Source organism: Procambarus clarkii, chromosome 82 (genome assembly GCF_040958095.1).
Source record: "Procambarus clarkii isolate CNS0578487 chromosome 82, FALCON_Pclarkii_2.0, whole genome shotgun sequence".
Classification (NCBI taxonomy): domain Eukaryota; kingdom Metazoa; phylum Arthropoda; class Malacostraca; order Decapoda; family Cambaridae; genus Procambarus; species Procambarus clarkii.
Genome location: NC_091231.1, coordinates 22,312,545 through 22,337,114, shown reverse-complemented (window position 1 = coordinate 22,337,114; position 24,570 = coordinate 22,312,545). Strand labels below are relative to the sequence as shown.

General features: G+C 46.5%; 1 protein-coding gene across 2 annotated transcripts in view; it reads left to right on the top strand.

Annotated features, from left to right (window-relative positions):
• Positions 1-521: 521 nt before the first annotated feature.
• LOC123751065 (sulfotransferase 1A1-like) overlaps positions 522-24,570 on the top strand; it is a 107,228-nt gene continuing 83,179 nt past the window's right edge. For both annotated transcript variants that reach the window (XM_069316136.1, XM_069316135.1), the window contains exons 1-3: positions 522-703; positions 879-1,021; positions 15,368-15,572. In XM_069316136.1, coding sequence (XP_069172237.1) covers positions 530-703; positions 879-1,021; positions 15,368-15,572 — 522 coding nt within the window. In that variant the 5' untranslated portion in view covers positions 522-529. The remainder of the gene's footprint in view (positions 704-878; positions 1,022-15,367; positions 15,573-24,570) is intronic.

The following is a 24,570-nucleotide window of genomic DNA, read 5'->3' as shown; positions in this document are numbered from 1 at the left end:
TTGCATAGTTCAGTATGTGGTGTGGTAGGTCTGGTGACCGTTAGATTTCTATCTGCCCAAACATCCCCACCCAATGAGCGATGACTGGTGGCGCTAGTTACGCTCCATTCCCTATTTTAAGAACATTAATTTTTCTGTTTGAAATAACTACTTTAATTGTAGTTTTTGAGTATAGTTGTATTGTTGATTTATGTAATTTGAATAGAAGTGCAGGAACTGGTTAAGCTTCGACACCTCCCCGACCCACATAGTCTACCCATCTTTCATAACATTCTTCACCTAATACCCTTACCAACTAATATTGTTCATATCCCCACCCCTCATCCCTGGCGTCACATAACAGGTCATCGGCCGACACAGCCCTGACATGGGGCCATGTCACGCATCCACAAATAATCTTCCTCGTCATCAAATTGTAAACACGTTTATTAAAGTACCGACACTTTACCTATCACTGTAATGCCTGACATAGACCAGGTATTTTCATAACTTGACTGCCATAACGACCCGTGTAGTTGTACTTGGGAAGATGAATACGAAGCTGGCTAGTGGTCACGAGGTGGAGGACATGAGCGAGGAGTGGCTGGCCAGGATGGAGCAGGAACAGACGCTCTACAACAAAGGTATGGTCCGCCTCAGGCCCGGAGGCTGGCTCTACCCGACGCTCTTCACCAAATATGCTGACGCCATCTACAACTACAAGGTGTAATGTCTTTATTGTTACTTTGATGACACTTGAATATGGGTAATGTACTTGGTCGGGAGAGTGGTGGGTGAACGGTGCCCAGATCACTCTCCCCTGATATATATGTGGGTGTCAAATGTATACACTTGTATGTTCTCTATAATGTATACTACAATAATGTCGTTCTCTTCAGTTCACTGATGGTGATGTACTTGTGATGGGAATGCCCAGGTCTGGGACGGCCTGGATGTTGGAGTTGGTGTGGACGATGCTTCACAACCCCGACCTGAACCAGAGGGGCAACCTGCCCATCTTCATCAGAGCACCGCATATAGAGTATGAGATTCTTGGTTTATCAGTGTGATTGTCTTGGTAACGCCCGGGACTAGGGCTATAATTACTGTATAGTCTGATTGCTCCTAATAAATCGGTAGGTGTGGTTAAAAGATTTAATTAGTGTTTAGCTGCTTAGTTGTAAATGAGCCCCGGTTTAGATCGCATTTATGGAAGACTTTTTCGGAATGGTAGTTCAGCAAGCTGCAGTAAATTCGCTAATTTGCAGACGTACCTTAGAATAGTTCCCTTTAATTTTGAAGACCATGTAATATTAGCGAAGATCTTGCAAAAGTTCTTTAAAATAGTATTCATAAATATTCTTAACCATTTTATCTTGGCAGTAAATAAAAATTTTGCCAAGATTTTTTTTTTTTTCTCTCTCTCGATGACATTTCATAAAACGGTTACTCCTGCTTAACACGGCACCGGATGTGGATAAAATGTGGCAGTTTTGGCTGCTTGAGATAAGATCTGTTAATGACTGTGTGAAGTATTATTCCTTTTACCACTTCCTGTGTTTGTACTTTACGTTGGTAGAATACAAAAGATGGGTTGTTCAGATTAGTGCTAGCAAACAATGTTTTTTTTTTTTTTTTTTTTTGTGGTGGTGGGGGGGGATTATCTGGGGAAAGCGCAAATCCATTAAGACTATATAACACTTGGGAAGGTTATCTTGAGATGATTTCGGGGCTTTTTAGTGTCCTCGCGGCCCGGTCCTCGACCAGGCCTACACCCCCCCCAGGAAGCAGCCCGTGACAGCTGACTAACACCCAGGTATCTATTTTACTGCTACGTAACAGGGGCATAGGGTGGAAAAACTCTGCCCGTTGTTTCTCGCCGGCGCCTGCGATCGAACCCAGGACCACAGGATCACAAGTCCAGCGTGCTGTCCGCTCGGCCGACCGGCTCCCTAGAAAGGTCAAGATACATTTTTGTGAGCGTTTGTACTTGTCTGTAATAAAGCCTCGTCCCAGCTTGATTTATTAGTTGCAAAAAGAGGGATAGGAATTGTAAATTGGTCATTAAGAGTGTTTGAGGCGGTGCTGGGCGTGGGGAGATGCCACCTTTATAAATGTTCCATGGACACGAGGGGGAAGAGGGGGGGGGCTGGCAGACTAAATACTAGTGGTTGCAGGAAATAAGTCATAAATTTCTTGCTATATTAATACTGGTTGGGATGCTTACCCTGGCTTCACGGTTAAATGCATTTATGAAGTCACTAAAGCCTTTCATGAAGGCTTTATTGATTTAAATTTTTGGTATATTTACCAAATTGGTATTTGGACCAATCTTCATGATTGGCCCAAATACTTTGACTCAATACTGTAGTTACATAAATCAGGTCATGCATGTGAAGCAGTAGCTTCAGAGGTCTTGGGTAAATATTTAACACTTGGTCTTGTGTGTGTAAGCAAAATTATCATGTCTGACTCTGGTGATTGGTTCTCTTTGTCAGTGTTCGATAATTCAGTTTAGCATTGATGCCAAACTGTCCTAAATTAATTTTTCACTCCACTACATTGTTGTTTTCAGGAAATCGGACCTCTGACAATTAAACCCGTCCCCCTGTATTGGGACGAAGGATGACAAAAGTACGTGCAGATGTACAACCTAATTAGAAAAGTAGGGATCAATACTATTGAATTTCGATGAATTAACTTTTCTACTGTAGTTGCAAAGACAAATTAACCTAACCTTTCCTAGGTCTATTACGTGCAATCGGAGGTTTAATAAAGTAAATGTTATACTAGGCATTGGAATACGTTTTTAAATGTTTCCGGACAATAGTACAAAGTTCTACCTAACTGCTTAGAACGTCAATCTTTGTACTATGGTGCACATGGTTTTTGTAACTCTTTAACCAGAGATTAGGTTGGACACAATAAGTAGTTAGGGACTGATATCCTGTCACAGAATACAGGCCCTGGGTATAAGTCATATAAAATTTGTAACGTGAAGCATAATATTGTTTTAAGATGGTGATAGTTTTGTGACAATAAGTGTTTGGCTTAAATTTCTTTATTACCTCATGATTACCACATGTTTGTGCACGTGATGTTAATGCGTGCTTGAATATGTGAAGTCGTGTGTTTACTAATCTCTCGTGTTGCACCCGACAGTTAAGAACCATTCATATATCGGTTGCAATATATGAAGGGTCCTATATTTGTGCTTCTGGATGGGTTTATATAAAGAAATGTATTACTAGAACTTATTACATAACTGGTGATTTAAGAATAAACTCAAATGTATTTATTCTGAAGCGATTAAATTGAAGTATTTCAACTCTGGGTAGGTGTAGTAGTAGTAATAATAACAACAACAACATTAATAACATTAACACACTAACAGTAGAAGTCTAAGAAATAAAATTAACGAATTAAATGCTCTTGTCTGCACAGAAAAAAATACATATTATTGCACTTACCGAAACGTGGATGAATGTAGAAAATAGAGAACTATTAGCTGAATATCAAATAAATGGATCTAAACTATTTCACACAGATCGATACATTAGACGAGGAGGGGGAGTAGCCATATATGTTAGGGACAATTTGATATGTAGTCTCAAAGAGGGAATCGAAACTAAGTCACACACAGACACTATTTGGATAGAATTAAACGAAAAAGCAAATATTATAATAGGAGTTATATATAGGCCACCAAATTTAGACAGAATGGAAGCAAATCATCTATGGGAAGAAGTATCTAGAGCATCTAGATCTAACAGTATTTATGTCATGGGTGACTTTAATTTTAGTGGAATAAACTGGGCGAACAAAACAGGGAATAGTGAAGCAGAAGATTTCCTAGAATAAATTGACGATTGCTTTCTTACACAACACATAAAGGAACCAACGTGGGAAAATAATATTTTAGGTTTAGTGTTGACTAACAGGGAAACACAAATTAATGACATCGAAATAGGGAGTGAGCTAGGGAACAGTGATCACAAAGTAATCAGATTTAGCATAGAATGGAATAGACCTGTAGGAGAAAATTCTGTTAAAGTGCCAGATTTTCGAAAAGCTGATTTTAATAGCCTAAGAAATTTTTTGGGTCAAATAGATTGGAAAGTCTTGGGTATGGGGTGTGGGCCGGTCTTGAAGCGAGACATGAACCCAGCGATAGGTGATGTAAAAGGGGATTTCGATGTGGATTTAATATATAACTTATTTAAGAATATTCTAAACAAAGCACAGGAACGTAGTATACCATACAAATTGAATAGATCGAATATTAATGACCCAAAGTGGATAACAAATAATTTAAATAACCTTATAGGTAAAAAGAGAGCTTGGTACAAAAGGATTAAGAATGGGGAAGTCAGGTTAGAACAGGATTTCATACAACTGGTTAGAAATGTTAAAAAAGAGATTAGGAAAGCAAAAAGAAACTATGAAGTTCGCATAGCAGAGCAAGCAAAGTCAAATCCTAAAGGGTTTTTTCAGTTATATCGAACTAAGACTAGGGAAAGGATAGGTCCATTAAAATCTGAGACGGGTCAAATAACGGATAATGACAAGGAGAAGAGTAGTATTTTTAACAAATATTTTATATCTGTATTTACTAAAGAACTTAACAATATGCCTTCAGCCGAACAAGTCCATGTGGGTGGGGATGAGGACAGGTTGACTAGTTTAGTAGTTACCAGGGAGGATGTAATTAAACAATTAGAAAAACTATAACCAAACAAATCCCCAGGGCCGGATGAAGTGTTTGCCAGGGTGCTTAAAGAATGCAAAGAGGAGCTTTCCGAGCCACTGTCTACCATATTTAATAAATAAATAGTCAGGCAGAGTGCCAGAGTCATGGAAGGTAGCTAATGTGGTACCAATTTTTAAGAAAGGAGATAGATCACTTGCGTCAAACTATCGGCCAATTAGCCTAACGTCTATTGTGGGAAAGTTACTCGAATCAATAATTGCAAATACAATTCGTCTCCGTCTTGAAAAACATAAATTAATAAGAGTCGCAACATGGTTTTACAAATGGCCGTTCATGTTTAACAAATTTGCTAACTTTTTATTCCAGCATAGTTGAGGCAGTTGATAGTGATAAGTATTGTGATGTTGTGTACCTTGACTTTAGCAAATCTTCCCCCTCCCCATCCGGCCCGTTTGCGTCGTGAGGGGGCTTGGTGGACGGCTGCCGGGGTGTGATGCTCCGTGGGGCAGTCCTCTGTCCTTTTCTGGCCTTGCACTCCTGCTGCTGTCTTCTCTAATTGTGCCGGATCACTTTTCCTTTTCCTTATGTTTCGTTTTTCTCCCCCCTCTTCTCCTATCTGCTTGTCGTTTCCTGCCGACCTTTTGCTTGTTTTGGATCATTTCTTTGGACTTCTTCTATTTTGACGCCCGGGTGCTTGAGGAGGCATACTCTTGCACCCGTAGAACAGTAGTACCCAACGTCTCGAGCGAGGGGAACCTTTTATTGTCAATCCCCCTTTCGTCGCTGAACCCGATCTCGACGGACTGACGGTTCTTAAGGTGGCGTTTGTGGGGGGTATACTCACGACGCACCCCTAGGGGGCACCGGCATGATCGGCGATAGCTTCCTGTTGGGTGTCCTGCCTCTAATTGTGGCTCCATGGTGGGTATGGGGGCACATTCGTGGATGAATTTTTCTCTTCGTTTCTATGTCATTGAATGTTTCAGTTGTACCCTCTCAGGCTCGTGGGGTGGGCGACCAAGCCCCCGAGTCGGCCTGTATTGGAAGACCAGGCTCTGTAGCTCCCGCTGCGTTGGGCCCCGACCTTGCTCCTCCTTTGAACGTCCTGACTTCTTCCCCCAGCTCCCCCTCCCTCCTCTGTGGTTGGGTCAAGCCTCCAGCCCCCGGTGGTGACCACTTCGTCCCCTGGTGCGGCTAAGTCTCTCGTTGTGACTTCTGCGCCTTATGACCCCTCTCTCTAGGGGTTCTCAACGCCGTTCGCGCCCCAGCCGCACTCGCTCGATTCCTTCCCGTGCTGATGTGTATCAGGCCTTGTTTGGTCCTGCTTCATGGGCCAAATACTTTGATCTCCTCCCTCTTGATTCTGCGCCTCCTGACGATTTCTCCCTCCATCGGCATCTTGTAGATTCCGTGGATGCGTATGTTACTTTCAACCCCACTCGTCTCGGTACACGTGTCATTGCTGCTCCTTCTCAGGATGCAGCTTCCCACTTGGCTGCCTTATCTTGCCTTGGCGAGATCCCTGTTCGGGTCTCCAAGAACGTTCAGATGAATGCCAGTGTTGTCACTATTCTCCTCCCACCCCATGTTGCAACCGGTGTTCGGAATCTGCAGGATTGCCACGATGATATTCGGCATATCCTTGATGCCCAAGGCCATTCTGTCCTCCAGGTTGATTAGTTTACTCGTCCCCCTCGTGGTCGTCGCCGTCAACCCCTTCGCGTTGTGAACATCACCTTTGATGGTAGGACCCTTCCATCCTCGGTCATTCTTGCTGGTGCTAGGTGCTCTGTCCAGGAGTATATTCCTTCTCCTCGACTTTGTAACAAGTGCTGGAGGTTTGGGCATGGTGCCCTTCGCTGCTCTGGGACTGTCTCTCTCTGTCCTTTGTGTGGGGGTGAAGGTCACTCTAAGTCGGAGTGCACTTCTCCCCAAGCTCGCTGCCTCAACTGCGGTGAGGCCCATCCTACCTTCTCCCGTGCCTGTGTCCATTACAAGCTTGAGGCAGCCGTCCTCAACCTGAAGCACCGGGAGTGTTTATCTTTTCCTGAGGCGAGGCGCCAGGTTCGCCGGCTCCCGCCTTATACTAACATCTCTTATGCTCGCGTGTTGCGCTCTTCCTCTCCACGTCCTTCCCCCCTTCCTCAGACTCTCAACCGTTTCCGGGCCTTGGACCCTGATACGCTCACTGCCCCCTCCTCTGTCCCTTTGTTCTGTCCCGAGGGGTCCCCCTCCTGGTCCTCTGTCTTCGGTTGCCCTTCTTTCTACCCGGTCTGTCATGTCTCCTGTGTCTTCTTTCTCGTCCCCCTCCGGTCCTCCTTCCCATCCTCTTCCTCCATCTATCGGCTCTCCCCGCCGCCTGTCGGTGCAGGCGGATGTCCATCGCTCTCCTAACGGCCGTCGTGTGTGCTCTCGTTCAGCTTCTCCTGTTGAGACACTAGAATCCGTTGCTCGGTACGTAGTTGCTGGGACACCAGTCTCTCTAAGTCAGAAGTGTAAGCCTGGCTCCTCTCCTTCCTCCTCCCTGCGGGTAAGAAGGCTTCGCTTTCTTCCTTAGCTCCTACTTCTGGCTCTGTTGCTCCTTCCCCTCCCGTTTCAGTGCTTGCACCCCCTGTTCCTGCTATGGAGGTTTCTTTGGCTCCTGCTTCCCTTTCGGTTACTGCTCTTGCTGGGGTGCGCTCCCCTCTTTCTACTCCCCCTCTTCCTGCTGCTGTCCTTGACTGCTCCTCTCCGTTGTCTCCTCCTCCTCCGGACCCCGCCCGCCCACCTCTGATCTGTTCTCCCGTTTCCTTCCCTCCGTCTTTGCTCAGTTTACCCATGCCCCCTAACCCTGACTTTGCTGACCCTGATATTCTTTAACGTGCTCTGTTGCTCTTTCGCCTTTGTTTCTTCCTTGTTCTCTGTTTTTGCCCTTTCTCTTCTCGTCGTTGTCCATTCTTCAATGGAACGTTCGAAGTTATTTCGCCAATTTCCTCGTGCTCCAACTTCTGATTTCGCGGTTTTCGTCCCTTTGTGTCTGTCTCCAAGAGCCGATGCTTGGTGCTCGTCCTGGTCGTTTTCGTGGCTATTCCTTTCTCTCCCCCCCCCCCCCCACCTGCCGTTGCTGGGGCTTCTAATTATAATGCTCTCTTGATTCGTGCTGATGTTCCCTTTGTTCCTTTACTTTTTCCTTCGCCTCTCCATTGTTCTGCTGCTCGTATCTTTGTGGGGAAATGGTACACAGTTTGTTCCATTTCTCTCCCCCCCGAGTGTCCCGCTCTCTTCCTGATTTGAAACACCTCCTAGACTCCTTGCCGGAGCCTGTGCTCCTGCTGGGTGACTTCAATTGTCGTCATTCTCTTTGGGGTGACGTTCTGACGAATACCCGGGGTCGCCTCCTTGAGCCGTTTCTCCTCTCTTCTTCCCCGTCTCATCTGAATTCTGGTGAGCCCACTCATTTGGACTCTCGGACTCGCACCCTTTCTTGTCTTGATCTTTCTCTCTGCTCTTCTTCTCTTTACTTAGATTTCACGTGGCAGGTTCTTGATGACCTCCATGGAAGTGATCATTTCCCCATCCTTGTTTCCTTCTTCTCTTTTCGCCCTTCCCTCTCTTTCCCTAGGTGGCAGTTTGCTAAGGCAGACTGGACCCTATTTACCCTCAGTTCTCTCTCTGACCACTCCCTTCTGCCTCTCTCGCGTGCTCTCCTCCTTTTTCATGACACTGTCTTCAACGCTGCCCTCCGCTCTATTCCTCTCTCTTCCTCTCGGGGTCCACGGAAGTGTGTTCCATGGTGGAATGCAGACTGTGCTCGGGCTGTCCGCTGTAAGCGTGCAGCCAGGAAGAGGCACTGCCGTAGGCAGACGACCGATTCTTTTCTTTTCTTTCGGAAAGCGAGTGTGGTGGCCCGTAGGGCCATCCGTACAGCTAAACGTGAATGTTGGGCATCTTCTGTCTCGACAATTACGTCCGAAACCCCTCTGGCCCAGATCTGGAAGCGTATCCACAAGATAGCGGGTAAGTTCGTTCCCGATGTTTCACCGGTCCTTCACCTCCATGATACTGTTGTGGCGGACCCGTTGCAGGTCGCTTCCGAACTGGGTTCCCACTTTTCTTCTGTTTAGCTCTGGTCTTCATCTTCCCCAGTCTTTCCTTCTTCGTAAACCTGTCCTTGAGTCTCGTCCTTTAGATTTCTGCACTCATCTTCAGCTTCCCTATAATGATCCCTTCTCTCTCTCTCTGAACTTCGTTCTGCCCTGGCCCTCTGCGGTTCTACGGCGGCGGGCTCCGATGGTATTCATTATGAGATGCTTCGCCATCTCCTTCCGAGCACGTCTCGGTATTTACCGAGTCATTATAATCGGATCTGGGAGTCGTCGTCAGTCCCTGAGGACTGGCTCGATGCCGTTGTCCTCCCTGTTCGCAAACCGGGGTCTCTGGGTGCTTCCCCTAAGGACTTTCGCCCAATTGCTCTCACAAGTTGTGTCTGCAAACTCTTTGAACGTATGGTTAACGTTCGTCTGATGTGGTTCCTGGAGCACCATCACCTCCTCTCCCCTTCTCAATTTGGTTTCCGCAAGTGCCGCAGCACGACAGATGTCCTGGTGAACTTGGAGGTCTATATTCGTACTGCTTTTGCTGCGAAGACCTCCGTTGTTGCCGTCCTTTTTGACCTGGAAAAGGCTTACGACACCACTTGGCGTTATCATATCCTATCTCAACTTCATTCTTTTGGCCTTCGTGGTCATCTCCCTCTCTTTCTCCGCAGCTTCCTCTCTCGTCGTTCCTTTCGGGTGCGCCTTGGTACCGCTCTCTCTCCCTCTTTTCAGCAATACGAAGGTGTGCCCCAGGGTAGTGTTCTGAGCACTACTATTTTTCTGGTTGCCCTCAATGGTCTTCTTTCCTCTCTTCCTTCTGGTGTCTTCTCCGCTCTCTATGTCGATGATCTTACCCTTTGTTGTCAGGGTGATGATTCGCCTCTCCTTCAACGCCAGCTTCAACTTGCAATTGATGCCGTGTCGTCTTGGGCCACAGGTCACGGCTTCAAGTTCTCTACTTCTAAGACTTGTGCCATGACTTTTACGCAGAAACGGGTTGTTCTTCGTCCCTCTTTGTCACTTTATGGTCATCCCCTTGAATACAAAGATTCCGCAAAGCTTTTGGGGTTATTCCTTGACACTCGTTTGTCTTGGTCTCTCCATATCTCTTACCTCCGTGTTGAGTGCTCTAAGGCCCTTTCCCTCCTTCGGGTCTTGTCCCATACTTCTTGGGGGGCAGATAGGCGCACTCTCCTTGCTTTACATTCCTCTCTCGTCCTGTCTAAGCTCGATTATGGTTGCCCTGCTTACTCGTCTGCTTCTCCTTCTACTCTTCGCCGTCTTGATGCTTTGCACCATACTGGGTTGCGCCTCAGTTCTGGTGCCTTTCGTTCGACTCCCATTCTTAGCTTGTATGTTGACACTGGCTTCCTGTCTCTCCAGGACCGCCGTGATTGCTACTGTCTTCGCTATCTTGCGCGGTCCTTGCAACATCCTTCCTCTCGCCTCTGTCGTGCTTTAACTTTTGCCCCTCCTGCGGTTCCTGTTCCTCTTCACCACCTCCCTCTTTCTGTCCGGTTATCTCGCCTACAGGATTCTCTTTCCGTTCGTATTTCTGATGTTTCTCCTCGTGTTGTTCCTTCTTTGCCCCCGTGGAGGGTCCCTCTTCCGCGGTTTTGTACATCCTTGACCCGTATCACTAAAGCTTTTACCCCTCCTACGGTTCTAAAACGCCTTTTCCTCGAGCACTTTTCTTCTCACTCCCGCTCCGTTTCTGTCTTCACCGATGGGTCTAAGTCAGCGGACGGTGTTGGCTACTCTGTTGTTTTTCCTGATCGCACTTATGCGTCGCTTGCCTCTGGAGACTAGCATCTTTACAGCGGAACTTTATGCTATTCTCTATGCTCTTCGTCTCCTGCTTTCTCGTTGTCAGTCTTCCTTCGTAGTTGTTGTTGACTCTCGTAGTGCCCTCATGGCTCTCAGGTCCTTTAATCCGGTTCATCCAGTAGTTGTCGAGATCCAGCATTGGCTGTTTCTCGTTCACAGTAAATTTAAGTCGGTTGAGTTTTGTTGGGTTCCCAGCCATATTGCTGTGTCTTTAAATGAGCGTGCGGATGCTGCCGCCAAGGAAGCTGTCCGCTCTTGTCCCATCTCTCGTAAAGGCATTCCGTATTCCGACTTTTACCCGGTTATCCATTCCTCAGTCCTTACCCGTTGGCAGGCTTCTTGGTTGTCTGATACTGGTAACAAGCTACGTACTCTTAAATGTTGTGTTTCCTCGTGGCCGTCCTCCTTCCACCGTAACCGGCTGTGGGAAACAGCTCTGGCGAGGTTGCGTATTGGCCATCCTCGCTTAACCCATGGTCACTTGATGGAGCGCCGCCCTGCTCCTTATTGTCCTAGTTGCATTGTTCCTCTTACGGTCGTGCATGTCCTTCTTGAATGTCCTGACTTCCAGGAGGAGCGTGCGTCTTGCTTTCCGACCGCCCCTCGCGGTCACCTGTCCCTCAATAGAATTCTTGGTGACTCGGATACTTTTGATATCGTTCGCCTTATGCGTTTTTGTTCTCGTATTGGCATCTTTTGTGATATTTAGCGCCCTCTGATTATTTTGCGTATTTGATGGTGCTACATAGTCTTCCCGGTTTGGTGCCTTCTTTTGATAATTACTTACTTACTTACTTCCTCGTTGCCGTCCTCCTTCCACCGTAACCGGCGGTGGGAAACAGCTCTGGCGAGATTGCGTATTGGCCATACTCGCTTAACACATGGTCACTTAATGGAGCGCCGCCCTGCTCCTTATTGTCCTAGTTGCATTGTCCCTCTTACGGTCGTGCATGTCCTTCTTGAATGTCCTGACTTCCAGGAGGAGCGTGTGTCTTGCTTTCCGACCGCCCCTCGCGGTCACCTGTCCCTCAATAGAATTCTTGGTGACTCGGTTACTTTTGATATCGTTCGCCTTATGCGTTTTTGTTCTCGTATTGGCATCCTTGGTGATATTTAGCGCCCTCTGATTATTTTGCGCATTTGATGGTGCTACATAGCCTTCCCGGTTTGGTGCCTTCTTTTGATAATTACTTGCTTACTTTAGCAAAGCTTTTGATAGTGCCACATGAAAGACTAATTAAAAAAATAGCTCATGGTATTGGGGGTGCTATATTAAGCTGGATTAGGGCATGGCTATACCAAAGGAAACAGAGATAGTATAAATGGAATCAAGTCAGAGTGGGAAAATGTTGTAAGTGGAGTGCCTCAAGGCTCTGTCCTGGGACCTCTGTTGTTTATAATATATATAAATGATTTAGATTCAGGTTTGAGTAGCAACATTTGCAAATTTGCCGATGATACGAAAATCGGTAGGGAAATTAATTCGGAGGAGGACTCGCTATCACTTCAAGTTGATCTAGATAGGGTTTTGAAATGGTCAAAGGATTGGCAAATGCAGTTTAATGCTGAGAAATGTAAAGTTCTGAGGCTAGGTAATGATGATGGTTACAAGATATGAGCTAGATGGTGTTGAGATTGTGAAGTTGGATTGCAAAAGGGATCTGGGAGTTATGATTAGTAAGAATTTAAAACAAAAGGATCAATGCATGAATGTTCGTAATAAGGCGAATAGGACACTGGGATTTATTAATCGAAGCGTTAGTAACAAGACACCTGGTGTGGTTCTTAAGCTATATCTTGCTCTGGTTAGGCCCCATTTAGATTATGCAGTTCAGTTTTGGTCGCCGTATTATAGAATGGATATAAATTCACTTGAACGTGTCCAACGTAGGATGACTAAGTTAATTCCCCAAATTAGAAATCTTTCATATGAAGAAAGATTAACAAAGCTTAAGTTGTATTCACTGGAAAGGCGAAGAGTTAAGGGTGACATGATAGAGGTTTACAAGTTTTTTTTTTTAATTTTTATTTTTACATGCAAGCATGCGTATAATGTACAATAAAAACAGAACAAATATAACATAGAACAAAAGTACAAAGCACACACACGTACAATTGACAAAGGAACAAATCAAGAGAAGACCAGCCAGAAGGGCTGACCACAAAACAAAAATGCATATACAAACATAACACAAATATAAACACAGCGTAATACAAACAGAAGGGAAACAGAGAGGCGAGAAACATACAAAGCAAGTCTGCTAACACCTCACACACATAATGCACACATAACAAAGAGCACACCCCAAGAGCCTGAAGGGCACACAAGATGACAAACAAGCGCACACAACATCCACAACCGAACACACAAACGCATAGGAACCGCACCCCCCCACTAGCCATACAAGAAAACCCACAACACAAACCGGAGCACGCAGGAACCGGGGAAACAATACCCACCCCACCCACTCACATACACACCCCACAACCAGGCAACACAAAATACATAGAAATCACTTGCGAGGAACCTCGTGAGAAATGTACTTCTCCGGGAAAAGATCATGAGGATATTTCGCCTTGTAAGCTTCCCAGACTAGATCTTCAAGGTCGGTAGGGTTTTTGATCCCCCGCTCTCGAGCGGGTATCATAAACTCGGGGACAACTATATCCGGCGGCATCGGCCAACGCCCAAGGTCACTGACGCAAGTCGCATAACGAGGCTGGGGAGCGCCAACCACGCCCTTCGAGGAAGCAGATGACACCGGAGAAGCGGACGAGGGTCGCCGAGCCTGCCACGCCTTCTTCATCGGAGCAGGTGCCGGACGCTGAGACGATAGCACTTCCACGGATACCGCAGGAGACACGGAAGGGACTGCAGGAAACGGAAGAGACGGCAAGACCGCTGCCGAGGAAATGGGTAACGAGGAAGGGGCCACAGCACATCCAGAGCGAGCATCCTTTCTCAACATCACTACCAGGCCACCCCGCTCACCACCAACTACAGCAGGGGGAACCACCGCCCACGAAGAACCGGAGCCATCCGACGCAGGCAATGCACCTGAAGCAGGACCCTCGGACACCGGACCAGAAGTTGAGGCCGAAACTCCGGCACCGGCATCCTCAGGCAAGTGTACCTCCGCCACCACCGTAGTGTGCACCACATCCGGAGCCACCCCACCGTCAACGGAAGGACGACACTCGTCGAATTCGCCAACATCAGCCCACGCAGAAGAACGCCGGGAACGCTTAGGCTCGGGCCGCACATCATCAGACCCGGAGGCAGACTCAGCGACCCGCGCAGCATCAACCGAGCGAACCGACGCACGCCGCAGCACGGCAGCCTCCTCAACCACACGGGGCACCAGGCCAGGCACAGGAGGGAATGCCGGAACCACCTCATCTCCCAGCACAGCCGGAACAGACGGCGAGGGCGCAGGGACCGGGACAGACACAGCTGAGGAAAAACTGGAAGACGAGGGGTCCGAGCAAACGGCAGGCGGAAGAGGCTCAGGGACACCAGCTGGAGCACTAGGCGAGGACCCAACCTCCGGAGGAGATGCGGCAACAACAGGTGGCGCAACAGGCGGAGCAACAGCTGCTACAGAGGGCACCTCCTCAGCCGAAGAGACGTCCATACCCACCGAATCATCCCCCACAGGAAGGGGCGGAAAATCGTCCTCACTGAAGAGATTCACTGGTGCAACAGCAGGCGCAGAACAGTCAGCAGCCTGATGGCCCAAAAGACCACAACGATAACACGTCCGCGGCTGACGGGCGTAAAACACCCGAACGTTGTACCCCATAAGGCGCACAGAGGACGGAATATCCGCCCGGAGTCTCATGCCCAGGGTGCGAATGTTAGACCTCACACCCTTAAGAGGACTAGAAGACACCACGTTCACTCTCACACTAACAACTGCGCCAAACCGGCCGAAATACCGCCGTAGCAGAGCCTCTGGAAACTCCAAGGGAGCCCCATGCACACTGATGTAAGTAAGTGCACCACTCCGATCCGAGAGGGTGACAGTGCCCGCACCATCCGGCAGGGGCAGTGTCCGCCCCTCGTATCGCCGGAGAAAATCGCGATACGCCACCTCTGCAAACTTCACAATTGCCCTACGGGCCGTCACCAACTCGACCCCATAAATCGCAAACACGGACAGAGAGCATTTCACAAGCCAGGGCAATCTCTGGGTAACCAGCCCGCACAGAAAACTCTAGTCCCACAGACTGAGCCCGGACGACAGGGGGTAGAGGGACCCCCATCGTAACGCCACGTCAGCACAGGCGAACAGAGACACACCCGCCCCCAACCGGCCGAAACGGGCAAACAACACCAACTGCTGGAGTGCCGATTCAACACGTCCGCCCCGTACCGAAGCTAGGGCCAGACCTAGAGGTTTACAAGTGGATGAATGGACATAACAGGGGGGATATTAATAAGGTATTAAAAATATCAACACAAAGAGAGAACACGAAACAAAGGGTATAAATTGGATAAGTTTAGATTTAGGACAGACTTGGGTAAAAACTGGTTCAGTAACAGGGTTGTTGATTTGTGGAACCAATTGCCGCGTAACGTGATGGTGGGGTCCCTCGATTGTTTCAAGCGCGGGTTGGACAAGTATATGAGTGGGATTGGGTGGTTATAAATAGGAGCTGCCTCGTATGGGTCAATAGGCCTTCTGCAGTTACCTTTGTTCTTGTGTTCTTAACATTAATAACAACAACAACATTAATAATATTAATATTAATAATATTAATTCATTTCCAGTTTTGACATGATGCTTGACAGCAAGACCATCAGAAGCACTGAGAATCCTCAGCAGTTCACAGAAATGTTTCGTCAAATGTGTCCAGGCAAGAAGGTTGAAGACGGAGTGTTTCTGCAGATGAGCGAGGCTCTACCTGCTCCTAGAGTGATGAAGACCCACCTGCCCAGCACCCTCCTTCCGCCTAGCCTTCTTCAAACCACAAAGGTCCGAGTTGGTTACTGTTCTAATGGTTTTATGGGAATAAAATGGTTGGATTTGCAATCACTGCTTCATGAAGCAAGAGTCGTACGGTTTGTAATCAAACGATTAGAGTATTAGTTAAAATACAGCTACTGAAGATAAATATCGGTAAAATGTTGTTCTCTAATCCTGCCGTTTCTATTCCTTCATTTGAATTTTTTTAAGTCTCAATCTAAATATTGACAAGACTGTTTTCTTTAATAATTGGATCAAATTTTAAACGTGGGAGCCATGTGTAGTGGACATGTATAGACCCTTTCCTCTCCCTCCTTGAGCTGCCGCCACTTGGGGTTTACCTATTGACTAGTTTAGTTTTTCAATAACCCTGCTCGGCCGAGAGCCAGTGGTTTCTATTGCTCGATAAAACGGTGGGTACAAGACGCGCAGGCTTGCACACACCCAGCTTGTCTCGCTCACTGCCGTAACCTGTACACTTTAGGATACTTTCCCCTTTGTTCTAGGATTGGAAGGAGGTTGGAAAGTGAGACTTTTATAATGGCAATGTTTTCTGGCTATCTAGTCACTCTACTTTTCACTGGGCGGTTCGTGCTCATCAGTGTCGCTCGGATAAGTAACAGTATTTTGTTATTGTAAAGTCTGCTACATAAACGAAAAGTTCAAAGTAGAATGGGCTATGGAGACCCTAAGTGGAAGCTCTTCCAGATCCATTATGAGGATCGGTAACTGATACTAAAGACCTGGGGGATGGATTTCGGTTTTCATTGTGAATTTCAACTCCGAAGGGCTAGCGGTACCAATTATGGAGCTGGTGGGTTAGTATAGCCCTCCAGGTTTTCTGTTTTCTGTTTGCCTGAGACTTTGGCTGATCAGTGCTGTCGTTGAAGTTTGGTGAGGTGACCTCTTCGAGGTCATCTTGTATAAAGTAGGTGTGATATTTGTGGTGTGGCGAAAGACTCCTCCTAAAATTTCAGTCTGAAGAGTCTGTAACATACGTAGTTGGTGTCTTTAATCCCGCAGCCTGAGGTAGGCTCGGGTGTCGTGGATTACTGGTAGAAGCTATTTCAGGAGCATTGGTGGTGCTGTTAGAATTTGTAAACGGCACGTCTGCTGGCATTACTGCCGGGATAGTGATGGTAGGAGTGTTGGGAACTGGTGAAGGAAATACTGTTTGTGCCACCCGGGCCTTGGGTGGTTCTAGTCTGTTATAGTTTTCGTGGTCGATCTGGTGGTAGTCTGTAGAGTGGAGGTGAAGGCAGTGAGACTTGCGACCAGGGCGGAGGGTATGGTAGCAGTTGTGGCAGCAGGAAGGTCATCAGGTACAACAGGTGTTGGAAGTACATTCGCTATTCTACCGATTGATGAAGATTAAGCCACCAAAAAAGTGGCACGGGCATGAATAGCTCGTAAGTGGTAAAATTTAATCGTTGGGCTGCTATCGCGGGGTTGACAGTATTTGAGGGTGTCCAGCTGCTGGATGCCTGTTTTTTACCATAAGAGTGGCAGTGTTGATGGCATCCGTGTGCAACCCGTCCTCGACTCAAGTCCATTACATTCAGCGGTCAACCCCACAGACGCATTCATAAATATGAACATGCTGTTCATTCAAAACGGGAGTTTTCTCAAGTATAAATTAATATTATAATATATTAGCATATTGTGCATATACAAGCATAGGTTAGGTTAGGTGTTTAGGTTCTGTTGATTATTTTGATTAGTACGTGGGTGAAGCATTTATAGCGTTGCGATTCGAACAAAATTCGTCAGTTCCGGATATGTTCGAACGTCTTTCATGTACTGTAGGCTAGGTTGGATTATATCAATGGATGACGTGTTGCTAACACTTTCGCTCGGGGATGACGCAGCATTGCGTCATCCGTTTACTGGCGGTAATGCCGGGGATGACGCAGCATTGCGTCATCCACTTTAAAAATTCGCCAAAAATCAGGTTTTTATCCGATTTTTTGGGGACTGGTTTTAAAATGTGCACCCATGTCTTCCCATTTTCTTTGTTGAGCCTCGTCGCCCTCAGGCTGCTTGGCACACGCCGTGGGCCCATTGTCTTTGCTCCACTGTTGTGACCAATGTCGCTTCCCCTCGCATCTCAAACGTGTGAACATTTCGGCTATTTTCCGTGGCTATATTTCTTACTGCGGCTTTAGAAACTATCTACGCTTACTCCACGATGGATAGTAATCATGAACAAGGCCCTTCCAGGAAGAAAATTGCGAAAGAAAGGCTTGAAAAGGGTAGGAATTGGGAGTGTAGCAGGAAGGCCTCTGAGCACTCACTCACGGCTAACACGTGGCCCGTCTTCAACTCGTCGGCGGTTGGAGCGTGACCAGGTTTTTTTTTTATAGGCTAATGTTCATCTAGAGAATTTTATTACGAACCCATTGAGACCAAAATGAAAGACCTAGGACAAAAATTGAGGTGACCAGAGTGAAAATAGTGAAAACATTTTATCCCGTTTGCGCGCTCCCGGGTAACTCGTTCGCACTTTCTCTGTTTGCTGCGGGTAATTAGCCGGGCTTTTGGAGTTTATGTGCATTTAGTGCTGTAGAGAATTTTATTGCGAACACAATGATACCAAATTTAATCTCGTAGAAGGAGAATTGAGGTGACAAAGTTGAAGAGAGTATACACTTTTCGGAATTAACGCGCGCTTCCGTGACACTCTGGGGCCCATATCGCCCTGTCGAGGGGTGGCGCGCGGGGTGAGCGAAAGTGCTAATTTAGCAATTTCATCAGCTTTCTCATTTAAGGGGATTCCCACATGGGACGGGATCCAGTTTAGGGTGATATTGAGTCTTTTGCCTTTAGTGACTGCTCGGATACAAAATGTTGGTAATTATTTCCACGTAGTCTTTCCACCGCTTTTTTCCTAATATTTGAAGTGCAGCTTTCGAGTCTGCACGAAACTCGAAATGCCATTACACAATCGCATGTGCGAATGCCTGTTTGTCAAACGGCTCGGATTGGGTTGATGCTGGTCCTTATGATTTCCAATATGCCTGTTTACTGTCCGTGCAAAGAGCAGCGCCAGCACAATCGTATTGTGTAAACCGATCCGTCTGTGAAGTTGTGGGTGGGTCCTGCTACTGGAATGCTGCACATTTGCTTCTCTATGATGCACTTTAGGATTGTGGGATTGTAGGTTTCCTTTTTAATCGGAAGACCTTTTATTACTATTTTGAAGGTAGGCTCCTCCCATGGCGGGGAACAAGTGTAATTTGGGTGTGATTGATCACGCTATCAAAAATCTTGCTTTTTAATTATGTTTAGGAAATTTCCCATTCTGGCAGGCCAAGAGTTTCCGTTTTGGCAAAGTCCAACCACAAAGGCCTGCCGTACTGGGACTGGATCAGGGGAAATAATTATCTTGCTGATAAACGTAGCTGTTCTTTGATATTCGTTCTTGAAGAGAGGGCAAACCCGTTTCCAGTGTAGAGCTTAAAGTTTAGTCCACATACGGGCTCCCAGGGCAGCTCTCGTAGCATTGCTTGGAGCAATTTCAAGCTTTTTCCATTATTGGTGTGATACTAGAGTGAAGGTACGGCATAGTAGATTACTGGTCTGACTGCCTGTACATCGTATGTGCGAAGGACTAGCAGATTGGGGCCTCCAGAGAGGGAGGTTAGTGACCTGAAGATTGCTGTCTGAGCCGCTGTTCTCTAAAGTGACCTCGGCATTAAAATTCTTATGTCCATGATTATTCCTATATACTAAGTGATCACCCATTAAATTGCTTGACCCTGTACTATGAGCTACACGTTGGGCTTCGCTTTTATTATAGACATGGCTTTTGTCTTTGGTATCAAACTAAACCCCACAATCTGCTTTGCCTCTTCAGTGATGCAGTCTAAGCATTTGTGTGCAAGGCACGCCTCATCACTTTCTTTTCTGATGACAGTCGTCTGCGTAGTCTGGCAGCCTGCGGTGTTGTGGGAGCTTTAACCTCTTTATTCTTTCCATTAAACAATTGAAGAGGAAGGGGGGCTAAAAATGCCGCCTTGCGGTGTATCCTTTTCATGTCTTTTGTATTAAGAAACTGCCATGAAGTCTCTTGCTTTTGAGACAGCTTTTAGTCCAGGAGAGCAGGTTAACTTTGACCTCTTTATCAATAAGGCAGCAGAGAATAGCCATTTCAAAGGCTTTCTCGTGGTCCAGGAATATCAGCCCTCCTGGTCTGTCGTTAAAGTGAGCTAACAGTTGTAATACAGTCCACTGAGCCAACCTCTCGTCTATAGTCATGCATACCATGGTGCAGTTTAGGTATTTTCCACTAAAGTCTGTTGAGTGTCATTCTGTTGGCTGTCTTTGCTGCTCAGCTTTGGAGAAATGGGCCTGGGTTTAGCTGAATCTTTGGGTTTTGGGATTGGTACCGTTTGCTATATTCAAAGCTCTAGATCTAGTTTTAGAAGTCCAGGCTCGATTAATTAACGTAAAGTGTGCAGCGTCTCCCAGAGGTTCGGGAGACGGCAGTCGGCAGTCGGCAGACGGCGTCGGCAGAGGTTCCTAATAATTTCATAGTTTATTTTGTAGTATCCAGGGGATGTATTCTTGGAGTTTTTCTTGGTTCAATTGTGCTCGTCTAGTGTGTAATGGTTATTAGTGTCCAACTTCTGCAAATGCTGTAAAGATTCTGTGCCACCTTTCTTCCGGTCTGCACTGCCAGTACATCTGCAAGTTGAGTACTGGCTGCTTTCTGCCTCCTGGTTGCCAGTACTTCCGCTTCTGATGCGGATCCTTAAGGTGTGGGGCTTTTAGGTGTTTTATTTCCTTTGGCCCAGTGGATTTGCTGCCACCTCTAAGGTGGTCATTCAGGTGTGAACACCATTCTAGCCACTTTCGTGTATATTAGCCTGGTATATTAGATGCACATGTTCCTTGACCTCACAAAGTAAGGTCCTGTTGTGGTCACTTAGCTGTTTTTTTTTGTATAGCTTCATTGTGCTGTTGAGTCAGTTCTAACACGTTTGCAATAGTACCAGTAATCTTTGGTGTCTGAATAGTTTTTTCAGTGGGATAGTGTTTGTGTGCACTTTGAATTGCATCAGCAAAATCTTGTTCTGCCCGACTTAATGTCTTTGGGAACATATTATTTTCTATGCCACTCTGAAATGAGGTTTTGAAATCGGTCCCATTTTGCTAAAGCAAAGTTAAAGGCTTCAGATGGAGGTGGGGTCGGTAGATTTAACTTAAGATCAATTTGGACCCCATAGTGGTCGCTTGTGAGTGGGCTCAACTGACCATGTTGCTGCATTTCTCAGGGAGGCTGAAACGAATGTTGGGTCTAATCTACCTCCTTGGATGTGGGTGGGTTCATTCTTGGAACCCACCCACATCCAAGGGTGGGATGTAGTAGTGTCTAAATAAGAGATCTATTTCAGCACGTGGAGCCGTGTAAGTACTTAAGATTTTTTAAAGTTTGTCTTGGCTCGATAGATACTCCCAATTACCTCCGTTCCTGCTCCACAATCGGGTGGGGTGGTTATGGGTTTGGATATTAGGTCACATTTTGCATAAATTGCACATCCCCTGGATTACCCGTTGACCCATGGAAGGAAAATGCCAGAGAATTTCAGTTCTAGTCCGGCTCGAAGTCAGCTCTGCTGTAGTATCGGGATGTTTTTGCCTTTGGTTGCTGTTTTGCATTACAATTTTGTGTGCAGCCCTTCTACATTCCATTGCATAATCTTTAGTCCTCTAGGTTGTTGGGACTTGCTGATATTACCGTGGTATCCATGAAGTCTGATGAACACGCCATGGAAGTTGAAACAGAAGTTGAGGATCTAGGTTTACTTGAAATTGACTCATAAAGTTCGCTTTCCGACGTACTGGACTCTTGCCCTTTTTTTCCTGCCCGGCGTTCTTGAAGGTGACGATATTGTTTTTCAAATTTCTTGAGCTTGTGTTCAATTGTCTTTTGGGTCTCTGTGGTTTGCTTGATACCGTGTATCGGCAGCAAACGTTAGACCAATTCCGCGACAAGGGTTTAAAGTATTGGCCAGAGGGTGTCCAGTTATATGGGAGCTCTATTTACTGCTGTGCAGGTTTGGGCCCTGTTTATTCTTTGGCCCTTATCAGTGGAAACTTTTGACACATTTGCCATCATTGCTCCCAGTTATTGGATGCAATGGGCGGGCGACTAGGTTGAAGTATTTTCTTGTGGCTCCCAGTCATCCCTTTGTCCTGGACGGAGGCCATCACACCCTCCACCATGGCCGATAGTGGAGAGCCATGTGCCCCCCTCTACCTGGGGTGTTGGTAAACTTCCCGCTGTCTTTTGTGGGCAGGGGAACTGGTATATTTTTGTTGGGGCTTCGGCTCTTCTGTAGGTGTGTACTCGCCTAGTTTTACTCGCCTAGTTGTGCTTGCGGGGGTTGAGCTCTGGCTCTTTGGTTCCGCCTCTCAACTGTCAATCAACAGGTGTACAGGTTCCTGATCCTATTGGGCTCTATCATATCTACACTTGAAACTGTGTATGGAGTCAGCCTCCACCACATCACTTCCTAATGCATTCCATTTGTCCACCACTCTGACACTAAAAAGTTCTTTCTAATATCTGTGGCTCATTTGGGCACTCAGTTTCCACCTGTGTCTCCTAGTGCGTGTGACCCCTTGTGTTAAACAGCCTGTCTTTATCAACCCTGTCGATTCCCTTGAGGATCTTGAATGTGGTGATCATGTCCCCCCTAACTCTTCTGTCTTCCAACGAAGTGAGGTTTAATTCCCGTAGTCTCTCCTCGTAGCTCATACCTCTCGGCTCGAGTACTAGTCTGGTGGCAAACCTTTGAACCTTTTCCATTTTAGTCTTATGCTTGACTAGATATGGACTCCATGCTGGTGCCGCATACTCCAGGATTGGTCTGACATATATGGTATATAATGTTCTGAAAGATTCCTTACACAAGTTTCTAAAGGCCGTTCTTATGTTAGCCAACCTGGCATATGCTGCTGATGTTATCCTCTTGATATGAGCTTCAGGGGACAGGTCTGGCGTGATATCAACCCCCAGGTCTTTCTCTCTCGGACTCTTGAAGTATTTCATCTCCCAAGTGATACCTTGTATCTGGTCTCCTGCTTCCTACCCCTATCTTCATTACATTACATTTGCTTGGATTAAACTCTAACAGCCATTTGTTCGACCATTCCTGCAGCTTGTCCAGGTCTTCTTGAAGCCTCAAGCTGTCCTCCTCTGTCTTAATCCTTCTCATAATTTTGGCGTCGTCAGCAAACATTGAGAGGAATGAGTCTATACCCTCTGGGAGATCATTTACGTATATCAAAAACAGGATAGGTCCAAGTACAGAGCCCTGTGGGACCCCACTGGTGACTTCCCGCCAATCTGAGGTCTCACCCCTCACTGTAACTCTCTGCTTCCTATTGTTTAGGTACTCCCTTATCCACTCGAGCGCCCTACCAGTTACTCCTGCCTGTTTCTCTCGCTTATGCATCAACCTTTTATGGGGTACTGTGTCAAAGGCTTTCCGACAGTCCAAAAAATGCAGTCCGCCCACCCTTCTCTTTCTTGTTTAATCTTTGTCACCTGTTTGTAGAATTCTATCAGTCCTGTAAGACAAGATTTACCCTCCCTGAACCCATGTTGATGGGTTGTCACGAAGTCTCTTCTCTCCAGATGTGTTATTAGGTGTTTTCTCACAATCTTCTCCATCACCTTGCATGGTATAAAAGTTAAGGACACTGGCCTGTAGTTCAGTGCCTCTTGTCTGTCACCCTTTTTGTATATTGGTACTACATTAGCAGTCTTCCATATTTCTGGTAGGTCCCCCGTTTCCAGTGACCTACTATACACTATGGAGATTGGTAGGCAAAGTGCTCCTGCACACTCTTTCAATACCCATGGCGAGATTCCATCCGGCCCAACAGCTTTTCTCGCATCCAGCTCCAATAGGTGCTTCTTGGCCTCATCTCTTGTAATTTCGAACCTATCCATAGTCACCTGGTTTGCTGCCACCTCTTCTAGCGCCGCGACATCTCCCTGTTCTATTGTAAAGACCTCCTGGAACTTTTTGAGTTCTTCACACACCTCTTTGTCATTCTCTGTGTACCTGTCCTCGCCCAACCTAAGTTTCATCACCTGTTCCTTCACTGTTGTCTTCCTCCTGATGTGACTGTGTAGTAGCTTGGGTTCGGTCTTGGCTTTATTAGCTATATCATTTTCATACCTTTTCTCAGCTGCTCTTCTCACACTGACATACTCGTTCCTGGTTCTCTGGTATCTCTCTCTACTTTCTGGTGTTCTGTTATTACGGAAGTTCCTCCATGCCCTTTTGTTCAGCTCCTTTGCTTTCATATATTCCTTATTAAACCACGGATTCTTCCTTTGCTTCTGTTTTTTCCTGTCGGGCTGGGACAAACCTGCTTACAGCCTCCTGACATTTTTGGGTGACATAGTCCATCATGTCTTGTACGGACTTGGTTCCGAGTTCTGTGTCCCAATGTATATCCCATAGGAATTTATTCATTTCCTCATAGTTTCCCTTTCGGTACGCCAGTCCTTTGGTTCCCAGTTCTTTTTTGGGGGTGATAATTCCCAGCTCAACCAGGTACTCAAAGCTCAATACACTATGATCAGTCATTCCCAAGGGGGCTTGCAACTTAACTTCCCTGATATCCGACTCATTTAGGGTAAATATCGGATCAAGCAAGGCTGGTTCATCCCCTCCTCTCATTCTTGTCGGTCCCTTGACGTGTTGACTTAGAAAGTTTCTTGTTGCCACATCTAGCAGCTTAGCTCTCCATGTGTCTGGGCCTCCATGTGGGTCTCTGTTCCCCCAATCTATCTTCCCATGGTTGAAATCTCCCATGATTAGAAGTCTGGATCCGTTCCTGCTAGCCACAGAAGCTGCTGCTCTCTATTACATTGATGGTGGCCAAGTTGTTTCTATCATATTCCTGTCTGGGTCTTCTGTCATTTGGTGGGGGGGGGGTTATATATGACTACTATTATAATTTTCTGTTCTCCAGTTGCCATGGT